The sequence below is a fragment of the Dermatophagoides farinae genome, chromosome 1 (genome assembly GCF_024713945.1).
Source record: "Dermatophagoides farinae isolate YC_2012a chromosome 1, ASM2471394v1, whole genome shotgun sequence".
Taxonomy (NCBI): domain Eukaryota; kingdom Metazoa; phylum Arthropoda; class Arachnida; order Sarcoptiformes; family Pyroglyphidae; genus Dermatophagoides; species Dermatophagoides farinae.
The window spans coordinates 7,287,182-7,309,128 of NC_134677.1; the positions used below are offsets into that span (position 1 = coordinate 7,287,182).

General features: G+C 28.6%; 3 protein-coding genes across 5 annotated transcripts in view; 2 read left to right on the forward strand and 1 right to left on the reverse strand.

Moving 5' to 3' along the window:
- Positions 1–1,850: 1,850 nt before the first annotated feature.
- On the reverse strand, positions 1,851–7,399 carry LOC124491708 (sodium-coupled neutral amino acid transporter 7). 3 transcript variants are annotated; one of them, XM_047054399.2, is made up of 11 exons: positions 6,742–7,399; positions 6,648–6,674; positions 6,451–6,578; positions 4,580–4,701; positions 4,282–4,480; positions 4,068–4,203; positions 3,912–4,004; positions 3,569–3,828; positions 3,436–3,496; positions 2,773–2,936; positions 1,851–2,544 (listed from the first exon to the last, which is right to left on the reverse strand). In XM_047054399.2, the coding sequence occupies exons 1-11, from the start codon at positions 6,957–6,959 to the stop codon at positions 2,258–2,260; spliced, it is 1,695 nt and encodes a 564-aa protein (XP_046910355.1). In that variant the 5' UTR covers positions 6,960–7,399; the 3' UTR covers positions 1,851–2,257. The 3 variants fall into 3 exon arrangements, with proteins under 3 accessions (XP_046910355.1, XP_075588387.1, XP_075588390.1); XM_075732272.1 differs by lacking the exon at positions 6,648–6,674 and having other exon boundaries at positions 6,742–7,345; XM_075732275.1 differs by lacking the exon at positions 6,648–6,674 and having other exon boundaries at positions 6,722–7,344.
- LOC142597620 (protein SHQ1 homolog) lies at positions 4,708–6,440 on the forward strand. The gene is given in 3 exon segments (XM_075732296.1): positions 4,708–5,202; positions 5,204–5,984; positions 6,082–6,440. Coding segments are annotated over 3 exon segments (1,515 nt in total). The 5' UTR covers positions 4,708–4,791; the 3' UTR covers positions 6,405–6,440.
- A 3,340-nt stretch (positions 7,400–10,739) lies between the features above and the next one.
- The window catches only part of CadN (neural cadherin), a 30,535-nt gene continuing 19,327 nt past the window's right edge, over positions 10,740–21,947 (forward strand). Inside the window, exons 1-2 of the mRNA XM_075732220.1 lie at positions 10,740–11,187; positions 11,735–13,283. The gene's annotated coding sequence lies outside the window, so the exon portion shown is untranslated. The remainder of the gene's footprint in view (positions 11,188–11,734; positions 13,284–21,947) is intronic.

Genomic DNA, 21,947 nt, shown 5'->3' on the forward strand with positions numbered 1-21,947 from the left:
CAATTTAGAATTCTTATAAATGTTGTTGTTGTTGTTTTTTTTACCGAACAATTTTTGTTTTCAATCTACTCAGTACAGAATTTCACGGTAGTTGTTGTTGAAAAATTTAATTATCTCAACAAGATTATCATATCGAATTGAATGAATAAAAAAAATTCAATTCAATTCAAGGTTTTCATCAATTGTGATAATGTACCTTTTTTCCATCAATTTTTCTTGCTGTTGTTGAGATTTGTCACCCAAATAATGATGATAATGATAATGATGTTTATCTTGTTTCAGAAATAATTAATAATTTATTCCAACTATATAACATTTGTATAACATGTGTTGAGATCAAAATAAAAAAAAAAATGAAAATAATCGAAGATTATGATGATGCTTTTATTTTTTAAAGCATTCTATATATAAATATTAAGATCGATTGATGATTATTTTTTTTTTACTCTTTAAGATACAAAATTAAAAATTCATTTGTTTACTATGATGATGATGACGATGATGATGTTTCAACATTTGTACTTTTTTTCTGAATAATAAATTGTGATTAAAATAATCTTTCACAAAGTACCTTGAACCTTTCGATAGTTGTTTGAAATTTCCAATATTGGATTCCAATTTTATTACCCTATTATCCAGCTTATCATCATACATCTTACATGTTTTATTTTTCTCTCTTGTTTATAGAGGAGAATTTGTGAAATAAAAAATACAATAATTATTACCAATTTTTTTTCATTTTCAAAGTTTTCATGAAACACACACACACACACATAATAATAGATTAGAAATGAGAATTTTATCGTCAACAATTTGTCAATACATTTAGTCTATAATTTATTTGACAATGGCCCACAAATGAATCGATTCTGTTGTTTCTGACCAAAAAAAAAAAATAAAAAACAAATTATCAGCACCAACGCTATTATTATTACTTTTCACATACTATATTTCGTGAGAAAAAATAAAATGAAATGAAAAAAAAGCTTAATTCCAATGAATTCTATAGAAAAAAAAGATTTAATGATCTAGATTCTAGATTCTTTTAGAAGATTAGTTGTTGCATTGATAAATTCATCGAATTTTTTATATATATATTTTTTTCCACCTATGAAAAAAAAGGTACACTAACAGAACCAGAATATATAGATAAGACCCAATTAAATTATATAATTTGAAGCGTTAACAATTCATTGGTTTTTTTTTGACAATTCTTCATTCTCTCCCTCTCTCCATATGGATCAATATGTTTGGTCGATCAATGTACACGCTATATATATATTTATTATTTAACCTAAAATGTGATATTTTTTTCATGGTGATATAAATTATATTTGGTGTAAATAAATTTTTTTTTTTAGCCAATTTCAGGTTCCAGATCATATAATCGTGATCGTGTCTTCGTACAAATGAATATACATGTATATTAATTATTTATAACAACAAATCAAAAAAAAAATACAAAATGTGTCAGTTTTTTTCATTAAAAGATGGCGCTATAATTTTTTAGTATAAAAAAAATACTCTGTATTGACATCTATTGATCAACATGCATCAACATATGTTAACCACGTGCAATTCATTTCATTTCATTCCAATTTTATATTTGTCAACAACAACAACAACAACAACAACAACAACAAAATAATTAAAACCAAAAATTGCCCTTTGATTTTTCTTTCATTTCTTTCATACGATTTCAATTTTGGAAATTCATCATTTTTATCATTGAATGATCAAATGAAATTGGGTAAGTTTTTTTTTCATTTCTAATAAATAATCATTCGTCAAGTTCATGATGATTGGATAGATAGACAGATTAGATCCAAGAAAAAAATCTCGTTAATCAATTTTGCACTTATTTTATCACTTGTAAATATATTTCAATAGAAAAAAAAATAATTCAAAGTATCAAGTCACATATGACAAACATATAGAATATATAGATAGATAGAACGAGAAAATTATTGAAAGAAACAAAGAAAAAAAAATGTACATAGTTAGAATTGAATTTCTACATCAAAATTATCATCGTCTTTGCATTCACACAACATTCACCAGCCACATGTTGAAAAACAAGGTTATTAGATAAATAAAATTTAAAACAAAAATGGATAATAAAAATGAGACCTGATATGAAAAATAACCTTCGATCGTAATGTTTATCCAAATCTTTTTTTTCTGAATGTTTATATGAAAATCATTTGGTGTAATGATGATGATGATGATGATGATGATGTTCTTGATGTTTGATAGTTTAAAGACAAGTGAATTCACTTTCATTGCCACCGGTAGTTACTGACGTTATATCAATGCCAACTTGTACAAAAACTAAAACAAACATAGCAATACCGAAAAAAATGATAAATACGCCATAGAAATAGGAAAAATTCCATATGTAGCGCCAGGTTCGGGTGCCTTCAAGATTTTGTAATAAACGACGGTCATTATTCATTTTAGCATAATAGCCATTTAGATGTCGACGTGCCAATGAAACCATACAAATACCCGGAAATACGAATACATTACAGGCTGCCAATGAACCTAAAATTTTTTTTTTAAAATAAAAATAACAAAAATAGAAAAAAAAATTTAAAAATAAATGTCATTCACAATGTTGTAATGATATTTAGCATCTGTCAATCATTTTTTTTTCTATATGACTACTGTGTGTGTGTGTGTGTATGTAGAGACACGAGCCATAATCAGTTCAATCGCGAACTGTCAATCAATCAATCAATCAATCAATATAAAAATATTTGAATCACATACCCAATGTTTCTATAGCGATTGTAATATTCGGTGTTACAATAGCCAATATCAATACGAATATATTCCATAATGTTGTTATAGTTATACGACGTACACGTTCGCCTTTAATATATTGTTCGGTTGATAATTTAAACCATTCAGCGTATAGGCCATCCAATGCACCACTTATTTTTATCATTATTATTTATTTGTTTGTTTATATAATAGTTGGGTAGAAAAGGAAAAATAAAAAAAAAATTTTTGAATCCACAATGAAAAAAAAGGTCATAGGTTATTGTGGTTTGGTATGTGCTACATTATTATTATTATTATTATTAGACTTATTCCATTGAAAATGATGATGATGATGACACAGCTACATTTATCAAATGAATGGTCAACTATGCATATGTGTATGTTATGTTGCACCCATCTATCGATATCTGATAATGTGATAAGTATATAATTAACCTATCCTAATGCTTAAACACACACATACACAGATATAATCAAAAAATCGCTACAAAGCCTTAAGGTTTGTGTGTGTTTGGAAAAAAAAACATCCCGATCTATCATTAAAATGATTCCGAAGAATCATTCATGTCATCACCACAATCATGAGTCAAAATAAATGTTGAATGATGATGTGTGAGCTTCAAAAAAAAAAATTATGAATGCACTTACCGACCACAGAACATAATCGGAACATATGTGCTAACCATTTTGATGATCAATGCAATGATACCTATTGAATTCGAAAAAAAAAATTGGCAAACGTATTCAAAAATGAAAAATGTTGAATTTTGTTTTGCCATACCTGATGCTACGACCGGATCTTTTGCATCGTACATTTGAATAATATCGGCTTTAACTTTATCACCAAATGTTATATAACCATATGATCCACCCAGATTGTAGATGACCAATAACAATATTAATGAGAATATAGTTGATTTAATGAAATTTGTTGCACGTGGTTTAGCCAAACTTGAATATACGGGCAATACAATTTCATGTGTTTGATATGCAAAACAAATAACCGGTAATGATGCAAATGCTGCTATTATACTTGTAGGACTGTATATATGTTGATTTGATGAAAAAATTTTCATATTAAAAATCCTATATATTCATATATTACTTGATACAATAGAACTTACCTAGTTTTAATCTGACCAGGAACAACGTCCAATGCATAATATTCATAGACATTCAGAAAAACGACATAGATCATAGCAAAAATGCCTAACATGCTGTAAATGTAAATGAATTTAGTATTCAAAAATCAATTGATTATTACAGGATTATATATTTACCATAAATAACGAAGAAAATCCAATCGTTTAAAATAGCAAATTGGCCAAATTAATATCACTGCCGTTACAATTATGGTGAATGTTCTGGACAGCCAAAATGTTTCACAAAAATTGTGTCCAATAAACGTATAAAATACTATATATAATTTACACAATCAATTATTATTAGCCAATCAATTGTGGGAATTTTTATTTGTTTGTTTGAAAAACTCACATCTATCAAATTGATCACCGATAATGATCAAAAATGTAACATCCACACCGAAACAAGTGCTCATAATTGATGTTGCCGCTAATTGTTGTGCTCGTTTACCACCCATCGATCTAAGAACATCATGGTAGGTGGTGTCCTGATGAAGATCAGCACTCCAAATTAATGCTAACATTGTTGTAGCCAATAGTATTACGATGCCCTAGATTCCAAAGTTCAACATCATCATCATTGGATTTGATTCAAAAATTTTTGTTATTGTTTCAATGATGGGTTCATGAATGAGAAACATGATACATACAAATTGTAACAGTGTAGATATGACAATACCACCAAGACGATCATATGCTGCAGGATAATTGAGTATACCAGCTCCAAGCGCCGTATTTACCAATAAAAACACGCCAACTTTCCAGCTGCTGTCTGTATATATCAGAAAAAAAATTAATTTCAAATTATTTGTCTATTATTTCAGTTTGAATTTTTTTTTTTTTTCGTTCAGAAAAAAAAACTATGATCACGCCATTATTTCGAGTCGAACAAGACCATGATAATCTATACGTGATTGTCAGGGTGACTAATCTACGAATATTGTCCGAAAATGTGGAAATTTTTCATCAAGACAATGAATTCATTTTCTATGGTGAGCCATATTATCTTCGCTTAGAATTACCTGGTGAAGTATTATCAAGTGATACAATTATTATAACAAACGGCAACGATGACGAAGACTTGGATGAATTGAATAGAAAAAAATTAACATTCAATTATGATAGCGAAACAAATGAGCTTAAAATTCCTGTAGCGAAAAAAAATCCAGGCGAACATTTTGAAAATCTTGAATTGATTGGACAATTGTTGGCCAAGCCAAAAACAAAACCTGGTAAAAGATTAATCGAAGTTCTTCAAAGCAGCTGTCAAAATTCAAAATGGTGATGATGATGATGATGACAATGGCGAGGAAGATGAAGAATTTGATTGGACAATAGAACAAACGATTCCAGACACAGACAATATTCGATTAAGCCAACATCCATATGGATTTGCCAATAGTCTTACGAATATTATTATGAACAATGATTCAGAAATAAATGAATTATTCGATATAAAAAATCCAGGTGAAAAAACCTTTGCTCAAAGACGTATTGAACGTCTTAGACAAGAATCAAATGATTTCAATGAAGAACACTATTTAGCAAATCTATATGAAGATGAATCAATTATTGATTCAATAATTGAATTATCGGCACCTTGGAATGAATGGCATTCATCAACAATATTGAACGATCAAGATAGAGAACATATCATTGATCATATACCGAAACGTGAATTTATTAAATATGATTCTGCTACTAAAAAAGCATTGATACTTGGACTATTTGATATACTATATGGCTATTGTTATGATTTACGTACAAATGATTTTGAACACACTGTAGAATCATCATGGACCATAATAAAATTATCATCTACCTTAAGTTGTTTTGAATATTGGACACCATTAAATGATCAACAAATGTCAGGCGATCGATTGCATTCATTATTGTACAATAAATATGATATGGCAAAGTATATGTTGATCAATTGCATACGTCGATCATTGATATATCCACTGTATAGACATTGGAGATTGTCGATTAAAGTGGCTAATGATGTCATCAAAATCATGTCTATTGGTTCGAATGCTATATTAAAATGTTTACTCGGTAAGTTTTTCGAAATGAAATTCGATTCTCAATTTTGTTTTATTTTTGTTTTTCTTTCTACATTTTGATACTGACAAACGTTTTGATCCCTATTTAGATATGCATCAAATTATGGCCATTAGTGGTGAGAATCGACAACTTATCAATGATCTATATTTGACCAATTATTGTTGTTGGATTCAACAAATCAAACAGGATTGGTTCAAATCATTGGCTTATTATCTATCAAATGTATGCGCCAAATATATCGATAAACAAATGATAGGTTTAGATTTGCCTTTGGTGGAAAAAGCTGCAATAATGGCAATCGAAGAAAAAGATGATGATTGCAATGAAGATCAGTTATCGAAGGGAATTAAATTGTTACTTAATATTTCAAATCATCTTGATTCCGACGACGACGACGACGACGATAAATGATGAATGATGAATGAAATGGATTGACGAATAAACAAAATTGACTTACCGTTTGGTTTCGTTGTTTCATTGCAATTAATATCTGCATAACGAATCGATTCTTCCTTATCCATTGATTGGTCCATTAATGGCGTTTTTTCATTATGTTCATCGATCGATGTCCATTCGACAATGTTGCTATGTAAATCATTTCAATTTTTTTTTATTACTTGATTGATTTATGATTATTATCGGTTATAATAATACCTTTTGTTGATTCGAATGGAACCTTGTCTATAATGAAATTGATAATTTAAAAAAAAAATAAAATTAATTTATACAAAATGAAAAAAAATCTTACCGTAATTTTAACGATACATCGGTAGACAATGTTTGCCATTGCATATAGGCCGGCATATCAACACTACGACGAAGACTGTCAACCAAAAAACTATTTGCTAAACCACCGGCACTTCCACGTCCAGGACTACCATAAGATAATCGTGGTTCGCCATTTGATGATGTTGAATTATGTCGTGGATAGCCTTCCTGTTCCTGTAGACGATGTAATGAATCCATTGTGGCCACAAAAAAAAATTCAATATGACGATATATATGTAAATTAATATATTCTTTTTCTTTCAATAAAATTGTTAAAAAAAATTCGATAATAAAAACAATAAAACAGAAATCGATCGATGTCCAAATCTATTTTTTTGAAAAAAACAAGAAAAAATACATCGACCCTATCGTTGAGCTACTACTGAATCAACTAGTTAACTAAGTGTTGTTGAAGAAAAAGAAACAAGTGATGAATAAAGAAAAAAAAATAAAAAAGAAAATTAAAACCAAGTCATCAACATCGACATCATTCAATCAAATCAAAACTAACTAAATTGAATTGAATGTACCGAAAAAACAACTATAATAAAAATTCATAATTCATATTTGATGATGAATGATGATGAATGATGAACTACTACTACAACTACTATACTGTCTGATGATGACTATGTGTTTGTATGTAAAAATGTAGGCCCGAGTTCAATCAACACCAATCAAGTTTATGATGATTGGATAGTTGTCGATTTTGGTAGCATCCACCAATCCGATGGTTAGATTTGAATTTTTTTTTTTTTTTGTTACTACTATTTTTACTTATTGGTTTCGTTCATTTAACTTGTGACTTGATTGATTAACTATAGTAAAAAAAAGAAGATAGATAGAGACAATTGATTATTAATCAAGCAACGCATCAAATCAAATATTTCTGGAACAAATAGAAAAAAAAATAACATTGTGCTAACGGGTATTATTATTGATGATGATGATCATCATCAAGATATATTATTGATAAACTTGATTTTATTGAATGAAAAAAAAACACATTAAGATTTATATCATTCATTTCTTAGGAAAAATATTTGACAAAAACAACCAAACAAACACACACACACACGGTAGAATGAAGATAAGATGAATATGAAAATCTCAATGCACACTTCAGAAATTTTACCAATTTTATTTGACATTGTGTATGATTGTATTATTGTTGTTGTGTTGTCCAGTGTTATGTTTTTTATTGATAAAAAAAAATTATGAATGAATGAATGAATGAATTGATTGATAGCCTTAAACAATCAAAATAGATATATCATGGTTTATGTTTAGCGATGATGATTTAAACCACTGGACTGTAATTTGAATCCTTTTTTGATTAATAATAAAATCTTTGAAAATATAATCGAATCCTGATTGTATCGCTTCTGAAACGCTACAAAAACAAAACAAATTATATCATTGAAAGAATGTACAAACAAACGTAGAAAAAAAAGTAGAAAAATTTTTCATTGATTATACGAAGTATAAAATCATTGAGTCACATTTGTTATTTGGTGTCGAATGAGGTCATTTTATTTTGTTTTTATTAAAATATTTGATTTGATTTTTTTTGTTTTCTAACCATTTATCGATTCAAAATATTATTATATCGTTACCCATTGATTCCGTATCATAAATGTTTTGATGATTTGATTTAGTTATCATGTACAACATTTGTGAAAAATATTTCATTCCTTCATTGATGATGATGATGATGATTATTGGTGACCTTGGTCACCAAGCATATGGCAGACGGGAATGTATTAAACAAAAAAAATGACCTATCATAATTTTCTTGGTGGGGGATCATCTTTTGCTATGATGATCATAATGATGAACACCTGTATAATCGAAAAAACTGGATGGTCAATATCTAGATAGTAAATAATCCAATGGACAACTTGTTCTTGGTCAAAGAAAAAAATACGATTCATTCTCTGTTTCAGAGGTGAAACTGTCAATTTTCTATTTCGACCCTAAACACGAAAAATGTTCAAAACTTATAATTCGATTATTATAAGTGAGAGTAGGTCAAATGGTTTTTTTCTCACATTTTTTTTCCTTTGAAAAATACGTCGATGGATTTGCTTGAATAAAGACGATCACCGCCAACGCTGTCGATTTTTTGTTGTTGTTGTTGTTTCTATAATAATGACAAATTGGACGTTTTGTGTGAACGAAAATTCATCCACATCAATCAATCAATCACCATTATAAAAGACAAATGAACAATGAAAAAAAAAGAATGATTTAAAGATAATTTAATAGCTAATTTCAATAATCTTGGAAATGAAATTTAAAAATTTTCTTTGTAATATCTCTTAGCTGAATCAACAGAGGGCAGTCGAAGCATCCGAAATAAACATTGCCGGAAGTTTAAAGTTTTTTTTTTTATATCCTAAGTTGAACAATATCTATTGATAATTGATCTTTGTATATATGTGTGGATGATGATGATGATGACATTGGTAAACAACAACATTTTGCTTGCTCGAGCCTCGAGGTTTTATACAACAACAATGTTCATTTGATTTGTGTCCAGACATTTTTGTTTTTTCAATTTATTCTTCGTAGCCATTACAAAATGCGGTTTGTCCACTTGTCCATGTCGATGTCAATGTATAAATGAAATTGAGCCAACAAACAAAAAAAAATATATATTCACTGCAGGGTGACAAAATATATACATCTGAAAATGTGAAAAAGAGAGAAAGAAAAATCAACGACAATCCCCCCCTCCCCATTGCCGGGTCGCGTTGCATCTATTCGCGCTATAGCACATCTCATTTTTTTTCTAGCAAAAAAAAAGAAAAAAAAAAGATAAAACATTGTAGCCATACGAATTTCGAACAAAGCATTTCCACCATCCAAAGAATACAAAAAAAAAACAGGAAAAACAATTTTTCTGTTGTTGTTGTATTCTGCTATTGCACATTTGTTGTTTATGAACAAAACTACAGAAGAAGAGAGAGAGCCAAACGATAATCGAAACGTGTATGGAATATAAGTGAAACTCAGAAATGCCGAAATTTTTTTTTAATAATATTTTTGCAATGGTAAGATTCGTTATTTTTTTCGAACAATATAAATTCAATTCATTTGTTCATCAATGGATCAAGAATCGATTCTGTGTCTGTGTGTGTGTGTCTATTTGAATTCAAATATTCATGCGCAAAAATTGGGTGTATAGGAATTTTTCTTATTATATAACACAATGTAAAATATATACCCTTCTTGAATAACCAAAAATACACACACATACATTAAAAACGGATAAATGGCCGCTGCCAAAATTTAAAGTGTAACCGTCATTTTTAGTCGGTCGTCTGTTTATTTTTTTCATAACAAGTGCAATATCCTACATAATACCACTACTACTACTACTACTACTACTATTGCTGCCACTATTTTCCATTTTTTTTTATCAAATTACGAATTCACTTTGGGACATTGAATTCTGCGCAAAATCTCTTGCAAATTCTCTTTCTCTTTTGTTCAAAAAAAAAAATCTCAATCTTCAAATTCAAAGCACATTCATCATCATCATCATCATCATCATGATGGCAACGAACCGAAATTTGAAATTTCAAAAATCAATACATCCCCATTTGTAGTAGTGGTATTGGAATTTATCTTGATTCCAGTGAGCGTGTTGGAACACGTCGAAATGACCGGTACTTCGTCGGTTTTTTTTCTCTCTTGATAGTAGCTCTTCCCAATATTCGATTCTCGTTTTTGTGTATTGTGGACAAACAAACAAAACGAGCGAAAAAAAAAACTTGTTTCACACATGTTCCAAGACCACTGCCAAAAACGACATTGCATTGCATTTCGATACTATCCCATCCATATATACATTTGTATATTGAGCTAAGAGATCTGAATATTCGGATCCGAAAAAATTCGTTTACTTTGAGTTTTCTATTTCTTTCTCTCTCTCTCTCTCTCGTTGAACTCTAGGGGTTATTTTTTGCTCTGTTTGAATGAATGTTTTGGTCGTTGTCATCGGTTGTGTGATTGTGCTTTCTCACTGTTTGTGCGTGTGTATCCACCACGTATCTTACCACCATGGTGATGGTGTGTGTTTGTATGATCATCTCATTCGATAAGTTTTGATAGTTTTGGCCGTTTGGTTTGGTTTTGGTTTTGGTTATTCGATTTGGCAGCATTACCAATAATATATAGTGATACGGTAGTGAAATATACCCCTCGCTTTTTTGTTTGCTGGGTCTTTCTTCTTCTTGTGTGTGTGTGTGTATCTGTTGTTGTTTTACCAAATTGAATGAAAAAAAAAGAAAAAAACTTTCGAGTAGTAGTTCCTGGATCGTCATCGTTCCAGGATTCATCATTTTCTTTTCTATGCTGTGTTTCAAAGTTTGTTCATCTATTCAAGAATTAAACCAAAAAAACAACAAAATCTTCAAAGGTTTGTGTGATTTATTTGAATTTCTTTACCAAAAAAAAAAATTTCCTTTTTCGATGAATATAATGAACATCACGAGCATTTTGTTCATCAAATCCTTGTGTTTAGATATTCGATTTCATCCATAATGTGTTCATATATGTCCAGAAAAAAAATCAATGATTCATTCATTCAAATATCGAGTTCTCTGCATTTTATATATTATTATTTTAAATGTCGTCTTTTGTTTTCACATAATAATCTCTATAATATCAATATATATCAATTGAACATATTTTTTTGGTTGTTTACATCATCAAATAATTTAAATGTACTGTGATGTGACGTTAGTCAAATACATGAATCAACATTTGAATATGTGTTATTGCCTGATATCTCTTTTCCTAGATAATAGTTTTTTTTCGTTTAGTTTTACATTTTACATACACACACACACATCTTCAGTGACACAAATGGTTTTTTTTATGGAAATATAATAATTTTTTAAACTTCCTCAATGCTACACAATACTCATATTCATGTTTTTTTTTCTTTAATTTTCTCCATATAGGAAATCTCATCAACATGGATGATGATGATGATGTTCAATACCGATATTCAATTTCAATAATCAATACATTTTGGATTAAATTTTAAATGTTAATGATCTACATTTTTATTTATCACCATCGACGACGACTGCACAAAATTGCAATATTAAAAATTTGTTTTTCTTTCATCATCATCATCAATCGTTTAATTAATCCAATCAATCAATCAATCAATTAGCAATTTGATTAAATGTTTAACAAGCTTTCTTTGATCATACATACAATCCGAATTCATCAATGGTAAAGTTTTTTTTCCCTTCAATTTTCATCATAATCATAATCGTCAACTGAAATAGAAAAAAAAGTCTGTTTGTTTGTTCTCCATATGTGATTCTCATCAACGACATTCGAATCTCAAGATTCGATCCATGACAATAAAAACAACGTTGTTTTTTTTTGTTTTGTTTTGTTTTTAATTTAATGGAGGGGATTTTGATTTGAAATCAAGAATCTTCTTATTCTAGGCAGCTATATTTCATTATGTGTTTCATACGATTCAATTTCGTTTGTTTTATGTGTTTTTCTTTTATTTGTGACCCGATTTTTCTACATTATAATCATCATCATCATCATCAACAACAACAACAACAATTGTAAAAAGTCTCTGTTCATTTATTTTGGATCGATTTTTTGAAAACGTCATATCCCACCAAGTTTGACAAAAACAGCAAGAAAAAAAAGCAGCTTCTAAAAGTTAATTCCAAACAAAAATAGAATTTAGAAAATTGAAATTCTTTCTTCTTATCCATCGAATCGAAAATAATAATAATAATAATAATAATCATTCACCAAGTGAAAATTTTTATTATTTTTCATTCAATCTGATTCAACAACAAAAGCTGATTGAATTAATTTTGAAACGTATAATTCTGATTGTGTCCATATAACCCTTTACTGATTAGATTTTTTCGTCGATTGGCCTATCCTCCCCTGTACGTGCTCATCACATCAATTCGATTGAATGGTGGATTGTTGTTGTTGTGTCTACGAATTTTCGTTGTTGTTGTTGTTTTTGTTATTACATCTATCATCATCATATAATTATTCAACACATATAATATAGCTTTGATTGTCGTCCATCTTGAAATTATTATCACGTCGACATGCTGTTTCAATGTTCATTTTAGTGTTCCAAAAAAAACAACAACAACATCCATTTTAATTGGCTCTCAATATTGATCCTAAGTGTCTTTGATTAAGTGTATGCGTATGTGTGTCGCCCTGTATGTGTGTGTGTGTGTTTTCTTCGTTCCAACAACATCAACATTGTAATTATTTGGCAGCTTTAGATTTGCTCTCACTGTAAATCAAATTCTTTTCTCTTTCAATTTCCGGAATAATTCTCAATGTTTTATTTTTGTTTCCGGTGCTTTTCTACCAATCTTTGATTTTCAACAACAACAACCTAATTTAAGTGATTCATTGATTAATAATAAATAATTATTTCAATGAAAATAAATCAAACAACAAAATACCTCTATAATAATAAAATATCTTCAATAAATTCAGGTAAGAAATCTATCATTTTTTTTTCTTGTTCAAGAAATTATCATAAATGTTTAATGACCGATCATTCGGCTTAGAATTTTTTTTTTTTTTTTTTTTGGTTTTCAATTTCCGGTCAGTTAAATTTACAATTACAATGAAGAAGATGATGATCATCATCAATGGAAGAAATTGTAATCGCCTCAAAAAAAATATCCATTTTCCATTCAATTTATTTTTATTATAGCTGATGATGATCAGTTATTATTATTCGGTTGCCCTCTATCTCTATTCAACCAAACGAGGACCTGTGTTTTGATTTTTATATTGAATTTTTCAAATTTAAACCGAGTGTATAGGTCGAGAAGTGAATATATTCACATACATACAAATGATATATATAACTAATTCGTTAACTCATCATCAGACGTAGTTGAGGTTTCGTTTTTTTTTTTTTTTTTTTTTTTTGGTTCGTTCTCCTCGATGAACATCGATCATTCAATCGATTATTTTTTTTCTTCCTTCATTTATTCGATTGGTTAGTGTTTTGAACCAGAAAAAAATTTTGAATTGAAATTCATGATGATGTTGATGAGAATAAAATTAAAAAAGAAATTATTTATTCATTTTTACGTTCACAACACAAGAACTGTGTGTGTGTGTGTGTATAATTGAAATGATCGTAATTAATTTTTGCCCTTTTTCTTCCTGATGATGATACATCATTATCATTAAATTGTAATAAAAATGAATGGAATGCTCTGACATGTTTAGGGCAACAAAAATAAAAACATTCACAAAACTGGACAATTTGAGTTTTAGTGTTTTTGTGTTTGGTTTTCAATTATCAAATGCAATCTTGTTTTGTAATTTCCAAAATGTTGGTCAATCATGTTTGTGTGTTTGTATTTATGTGTGGGTTTTTCCCTCATTCGTAAATCGATTCGTAAATTTTGATTGTTGTTTTTTTAAAAAAAACAACAACAACATCCATTTCTATTCGTATTATATAATTAAAATTTTTATAATGATTTTTTTTGTGTTGAAACTGGTAGCAATGATTAATTTTCTGTTTTGTTTTTGCTCACTCTTTTGTTGAATATTGAAAAAAAACCATTGATTTTACATTATGTCAAATGTAATGATCTATGATGAATATTATAATGATCTTTATATATAGTGTGATGATAAATCTATATGTGTCAAGTTAGTGTGTGTGTGTGTGTGTGTGTGTGTGTGCATAGCGAGAAAAAACAACAACGAAGAAAAAAAATTCTAGACGTTATATCGTTATGCGATCGTATGATACGATTTATGATTCTATTATCAAATTTTGGCGATTTACTAAATCTGTGCAATTTGTTTGTGTTTGTAATAAGAGATCGATCGATAGAAAAAAATAATGTGTTTTAGATTTTGGTCTGAACATTCTAGAATCTAGATGATCATTTTCTATTTGTTTATTTGTTTCTCATTCATTCATATAATATCACTGGACATTTGTTTGTTTGTTTATAGATTCTGTATTTTTTTTATCTAAAGAAATTTCTATTGTAGATAGATAGATTGATATTTGTTGTTTATTCGATTATCAATCGATTTACTGAATTTCATTGATTTTATGGATAATGATCTAATGATGATGATGGTCAACGGGAAAAATAACAGTATTATTATCATCATCATCATTATCGACAAAATTAACCAAATTTTTTTCTCCTTCCTCTTTTTTGTTTGATGTGCATATATATTGTGTTTGAGATTTTTTATTTTTCGTTTTTATTTTCACTTTATTACCTTTGTGTAACATTACATTGGTAGATCTATTTTTTTTTTTTTTTTTTTTGCTTTGTATTTTGTATCCGTGTCCGTTCGTGTGCAACGAGTGTTGTGTTTTGTATATACGGTCATCATTTTCGATAATCATAATGATTGTTGGTGATGATAATAACAATAGAGACGACAATGACAGGCCAGTCATTTGAATCATCATCATCATCATCATCGCCGCCATCATACGTACAATTACACACACATAGACACACACCGCATTCTATAAAGTTACTCCACCCTTTTGAAAGTAAAGAAAAAACATTTTCATCATCATAACCATTACGTAAGGATTGAGCAACCGATCATTGGGCCAACAACAACAACATTGTTCCATATAGACTATCAGAGAAATGAAATGAAAATTTTGATTTGCTCCACATGTGATGCTTCTTTATCTAAATGTTTCTTGTATGTCTCTGCATAATTGTTTTTTGTTGTTTGATTGATAATAATAATAATAATAACAATGATGATGATGATTAGATCACCACCATTCGTAGTAAAACAACAAATCAATTGGTCCAATTTCATTTCGGCGTTAATTTTTTCCTTGAAAAACGAAATGAAAAAAAAATATTAAATGATAACAAAAACCTATTGTGTTCCATTTTATTGGTATGTTGTTCCATCGATCATTAGAAGAACATACTCGAAAAATACAATGCATTTTATATAAATTTGATGATCAAATTTATTTGAACAAATTTTGATCCCGAGGATTTTATTTCATTTCTAAGAGTAATTCTATCATTACCATTATATCGTATTTGATGATCAATTATTTTTTCGTTTCGTTTATTGATTTCTACAATGAGATAAAAAAAATCGAAAATTATGTGTTTTATTTACTTAATCTTCGAATAAACCTGTCCTTTGATAAACTAGATTCCACATCAATTGCCCGATCATTGGGCTAGAAAAAAAAGTTGAATACATCACTATGATAGAGAATACAGCGCTTCCAAAACATTACCAGACTCCCACGCAAAGCTTGTTTTTTTTCCTTTATTGGATAATTTTTTTTATAACAAGCTATAAAGACCATCGAGCCTTCATCATAAAAATTCTTCCGTATTTATCTTGATTCAAAATCAATGTTTTTTTTTAGATAATAATAGATTAAGAATTATTTTGATTGTTTCCGTAGTCATTATTCTTTTTCTCATTGATTGAGATTTTGTGGTTGGCAGGTCAGTTAGTAGTTGTGATTAGTTAGGTAAAAAAAAAGACAAAAAAACAACAACAACAAAATTGATTTAATCACAAGTTTCGTGCATTGAACTTGAAAAATTCGTCATTTGTGAACCGGTTTTCACTAATAATAATAATTTTTGTTTTTTTTACAGTAAAACTATTCTCAATACGAGCGATTCTTGTTTAAAATCATGAATTTGTCACACACACAATAACATAATATAATCATTGGTTATGTTTTGAATAAACTTGTCATATATTCTATTTTTTTTATCGTTGCTCATTTATAATTATGATGATGATGATACAAAATTTGATTCATCATCAATCAAAAATTCAATTGTGCATTTCAGTACGAAGAAAGAGAGAGAGAGAGAGGAAAAATGATATTCTAGAATTTCATATTCGTTACGGATTTGCATATATTTTGTTGAATTTGGTTATCTCACCTTTCAACGGTAATAACAGTAATAAATAATGCACACCACTATTTTTTTTTTTTTTTTTTTTTTTTTTTTTTTTTTGATAAAATAAATTCTTTTTCTCTCAATTCGAGATTGGTTTATAAATATTTGGTCAATATTTTAATCGATTAATTGATCCAGAAAAAACCTTGATATCATATTACTGGTTTGTTTGCATGCTGTTTACAATGCTATCATTTCGATTGTTGTTGTTGTTGAAGACTCTATTTTTATATATAATCTAATTATTTTTTTCAAGTTTGTTGTTGTTGTTGTCATCGTAGTTTGTTGCTTGAAAAAAATAGTGGATTTCCATGCGAATGGCTACTTGATGGGTAGAATCGAAAATTTTCTTTTATTCCAGAACACCATATATATTTTCATTCAATGTTTTATATATTATATATAGCTCAAAATGAGTTAATCATTTTTGTTTATGTGGATTTTGTCGAAATAGATTCAATTGAATTGTGAATGTAAATGTGTGTGTGTGTGTGTGTGTTTGTTACCCTTAACATAAAAGCTTTTGCTTCTTTATATTTGTTTCCTCGGGTAATGTGCTGAAAACTTTGAAAAAATAATTGACTAAACCAGCTTCATGTTTATGTTTATGGTTTTTTGTTGTTTCTTGTTATTGACAATCTTTCTCTGATATGTGTGGGTTTATTCCAAAGCGAAAAAGAAAATTTTTTTTTCTTCGTTCCAGAAACAAGACAAACAAAATAGCCATTTGCAAAATGCATTGCCATGATTCAGTTGATGTATTTCAATTTATATTTCATTATATCCATTCACTACTGTGCGTGTGTTTTTGTTGAAAATATCGTCCGATTATCAAAACCATGCAATTCAGCCTGTGAATTTAGTTAATAGATTTTTGTTTCTTTCTTTCCTCTTTATTATGAAGTCTGTTTTTTGTGTGTGTGTGTCTCTTGACCATAGATGATGATGGATGTTTACTTTCTAATATATCTATGGATTTGGTTTTGACTGGTTTTAATGATTTAAGCTTTTATAATCGAATTTCATTTTTTTTTTTTTTTTTTTTTTGATATATAACAATCGACAACGAAAAAAAATTGTCCTCATACAAACGAATAGCCCATGAAGTTTATGTGTGGTCACAAGATGTCTACACAATGAAATCGCTACAAATCACAATTTTTACTACTGTATCATTCAATTGATGATGATGATCAAATAGTTTGGCTATTGTTGATTTTTTTTCTTCACTGAATCCAAACTTGAGGTCATTGATTTAATTTTTTTTTCTCTCTATTGTTCATCGGTATTTCTATATGAAACATGAATGAATGGTTTTTATATAAATTATTCAGATGAATTTTTGTCACTTTTTGCTACGAATCAACCATTTTGGACAAGTTTTTTCATTTATTCATTTGAAATTATTTCGTTTTTTTTTGTTATTTTGCTATTTTTGTAATGATTTGTAATAACAAATTATTTCATCAATGAAAGAAAAAAATAAAAATCCTAAAAAAACCCAGATACCAACGCCCAAAGTTCAGTTGTAAGTTATTGAAAACAAAAAAGCTAATTAATTTGATCAAAAGTTCTTTTTTTTGTACCAAAGTACCATAATGATGTAGTAATGTGTTTCATCGTCACAAATATTTGTTTTTCTCATTCTGGTTGTGACATTTTTTTTCTATTCCCGGGTTTATTTTTTTGGAGCTACCCAAATGATATTTTTCCATTTAACAGTGGCAAAACAAAAACAAGGTCAATTGAAATAAAAGAAACAGAAGAGAAATATTTTTCAAAAAAACGATATTTGGTTATAATTGATTATATTGTTTTTAATATTTTTGTTTGTGTATATGATGATAATCTAAGTGTCATGGATAATGTGCATTGAAAATATTTGAAATTTTTTTCCCGTGTAAAAAAAATGAAAATCTTTAATTGAATCCTTCATTGGAAAACACACACACACACACACACACAGGTGCAAAGAAAAAAATTTAGGTTTCTCTTGTTCTAATACATATTATTATTATTACGATGTAATTTTGTCTTGTGTATCTTTCAATTTTTTCATGGTTTGTAATTCTCTCAAGAAAGAAGAAATTATTATTTTGTTTGTTCCGTTTATTTCCATCTTATTCAACAACTTTTTGTTTTTCTTCGACGGAAGTGTCATTGTTACTGTGAAATTTGTATGCATTTTTTTTGTATGTTTTGTATGTGTGTGACTCATTCTAATGGCAGTTCAGTTATCTTCTCTGTGTGGTTTTTATTTTCATCATTTCATTTCATTTCATTCATCGTTTGGTCATGTCATTCTTTTCTTTTCATTTATTATTATTGAAATTAATGTCGTTAAACATCATCATCATCTGTGTGTGTGTGAATTTGTCTTTGCAGTCGAAACTTTTTTTTTGTTGTTGTTGATGATTCTGATGGCATCATCCTTGATGATAGTTGTGTGAAGTGTGTGTTTTCATAATAATAATACTATTATTAGAATATAAATATATAAACCCCTACTAATAGGACATACTCTTCTTTTTTTAAAAAATAAATGATGATGCTATGATGATGATGACTAGATGTTCTTCTACAGTTAACTTATTACTATGAAGATTTTTTTTTTCTTAATCATATATATATGCAATGTTTTGAAGAGAAGAAGGAGGTGGTGGTGTATGTGTAAGTGTGTTTGTGTGTGTGTGTGGGAGTAGTTATGCAATGTGTGTATATGATGGTGATTGCAATTGAGAAAAAAAACTTTCTTTTTGCTTTCTATTCATGATGAGGATGTTTTTAGGATTATCACTTCGTGATGATGTTGATGATGATGATGATGATTACGATGTCGATGGATTGTTGTAGTTGATGGTATTTATCTATGTGTGTGTGTGTTTGATAGAAAAATTTTTTTTGATGAGTCAAACGGTTGTTTATTTCTTATTCATCAATGTTTGTATGGATGGATTCAAGCATGCATGCATGCATGACAAGCCGGTCGAAATTTAGTCATTACACACATAGTTATATATGACAATAGCCTTTTTATAATAGAAATAGAAACGGAAAAATTATTCGATAACGGAGTTTAACATACACAGCAGCAGCATTAATATAACAATAACAAAAAACTTGATGATAACATTGAATGTGGGAATCGAATAATTTCAGATTTTTTTTTGCACTGATTTTTTTTTGTTACCATAAAATCAATCTTGGAAAAAAATTTATTTTTTTTCTCATTCTCATCATTATATCACTTACAGACATCTATAAAATGAACAATTCAAACGAAAAAATTGTTGTTTTTTATCGTCTATTATTTTCTGTTTCCGGTGATTGTGGTGGTGTGTTGTGTAAGAATTGAGCCAAAAAATTTTTTTTTTGACCTTTAATTTTTTCTTGTATTTCTCAGATTGAATTATCATCATTTTATATATTTCCTATATATATATGAATAAACGAATTTATCATCATATAAGACGTTGTGTTTCGTCGATATTTATGATGATGATGATGATGATTAATATTGTATATCACATTTGAAATGCATGTGTGTGTGTGAAAAAGTGTTCGAGAGAAAATAGTGACTATGATGATGATCTTGATGATAAAATTATTATTATTTTTCACATAAATATTCAACAAGTGTCCAAAATATGATTGTCGTCGTCTGTAGAGTTGATCATCATCATCGTATTCATTTTGTTGATGATATTACCATGTGTGCTTGTGTTTGTGTGAATAAATTGATTGAGTTTTAATCCATCCATAATCCATAATAATAATAATAAAAGACAATCGATTTTTTTAAACACTATTGTTTTTGTATATAATAGTAAGTTGACGTTTTTTTTTCTCTTATAATATTCAATTTATTATGTATTCGATAATGATGCCAGTTGATTTATTCATTCATTACCATTGATGATGTATGTGTGTTGTTGATATTTGTTTCCATCATGATGGATCATCATTATTTAATATTTTTTTGTTTTGTTTTGTTTAACACTATGAAATAATGATAAATTACCATTATTGTTGTGTGAAACATGATGATATTGATCTAAGAAATTTCTTTTCGTCTTTTTCATTAACTCTTTAATATTCATATATAAATGATATATATACTGTGATAATGAAATATATAGTGTGTGTGCGTATGTTGAATGAATGAATGAATGTAGATGATGATGATTCACGAAACACATGAATTTTATTTCGAATGAATAATTCTTTGATAACAATCAAGTTTTTTTATTCTCTGGTTTTGATTTTCTTAGAGCACAAAAAAACAATTGAATTTTGTTTTTTTTAGTGTTGTTGTTGTTGGTTATATGAAAACCACACATGTGTATGATGATGGATCATGATGTGTTTTAGTGGTGGTTCGTTGCCTTGTTTTGTATTGATTGTTGTTATTCATCATCAGTCTGTTGAATGGCCGATTCTTTTATTTTTATTTTTTTTTTTTTGCATTTTATTGGCGCCAATTTTTTTTTGTTCATTATTATCATCATTATCATCATTGGTTGTGCAATGACATTACATGATACAATCAATCAGTTGAAACTAAAATTAAAAAAAAGAAAAAGAAAATTTAACTATACCAAAATAGTTTTTGATGATGACCATGATGGTTTTCTTTTTCTGTATAAAGAAGAGTTGACCGTAATCTATTCGTCATCTTTTACTTCGTCATTGGACACTTGATTGTCGTTGATGTTGATCATGATGATGATGATGGATGTAATTATTGCATAAAGGTTTGTTTTTAACATTAGTGTCTGTTTTTTCTCTTTTATTTTCTTTACTTAGCATGCCAACTTCGATATTATTCATCCCCTTTATCTATCTATCTATCATCATCATTTATGATTTTTCTTTTACTTGGGCTAGAATTTTTTTTTCTTATTTCCACACACATGAAATCTCCAATGGCGATATGGCTTTGTGAACGACGACGACAAACAAACAAACAAACAAAACAAACTAGCCACAGGTGTTTAGGATTTCATTTTGGTGATGCTTGATTGCCAAGATGTTGTTGTATCGAATTTCGCAAACGAAGAAAAAAAAACCTGCTGCTACAGGATCTTTTGCTTCCTCTATGGACAAATAACCGGTTCTGTCATTTATACCTGGTTATCTGGTAATTTAAGTTTTTTTTGTTGGTGATGGTGGTGGTAGGTCATCATTTTTATTC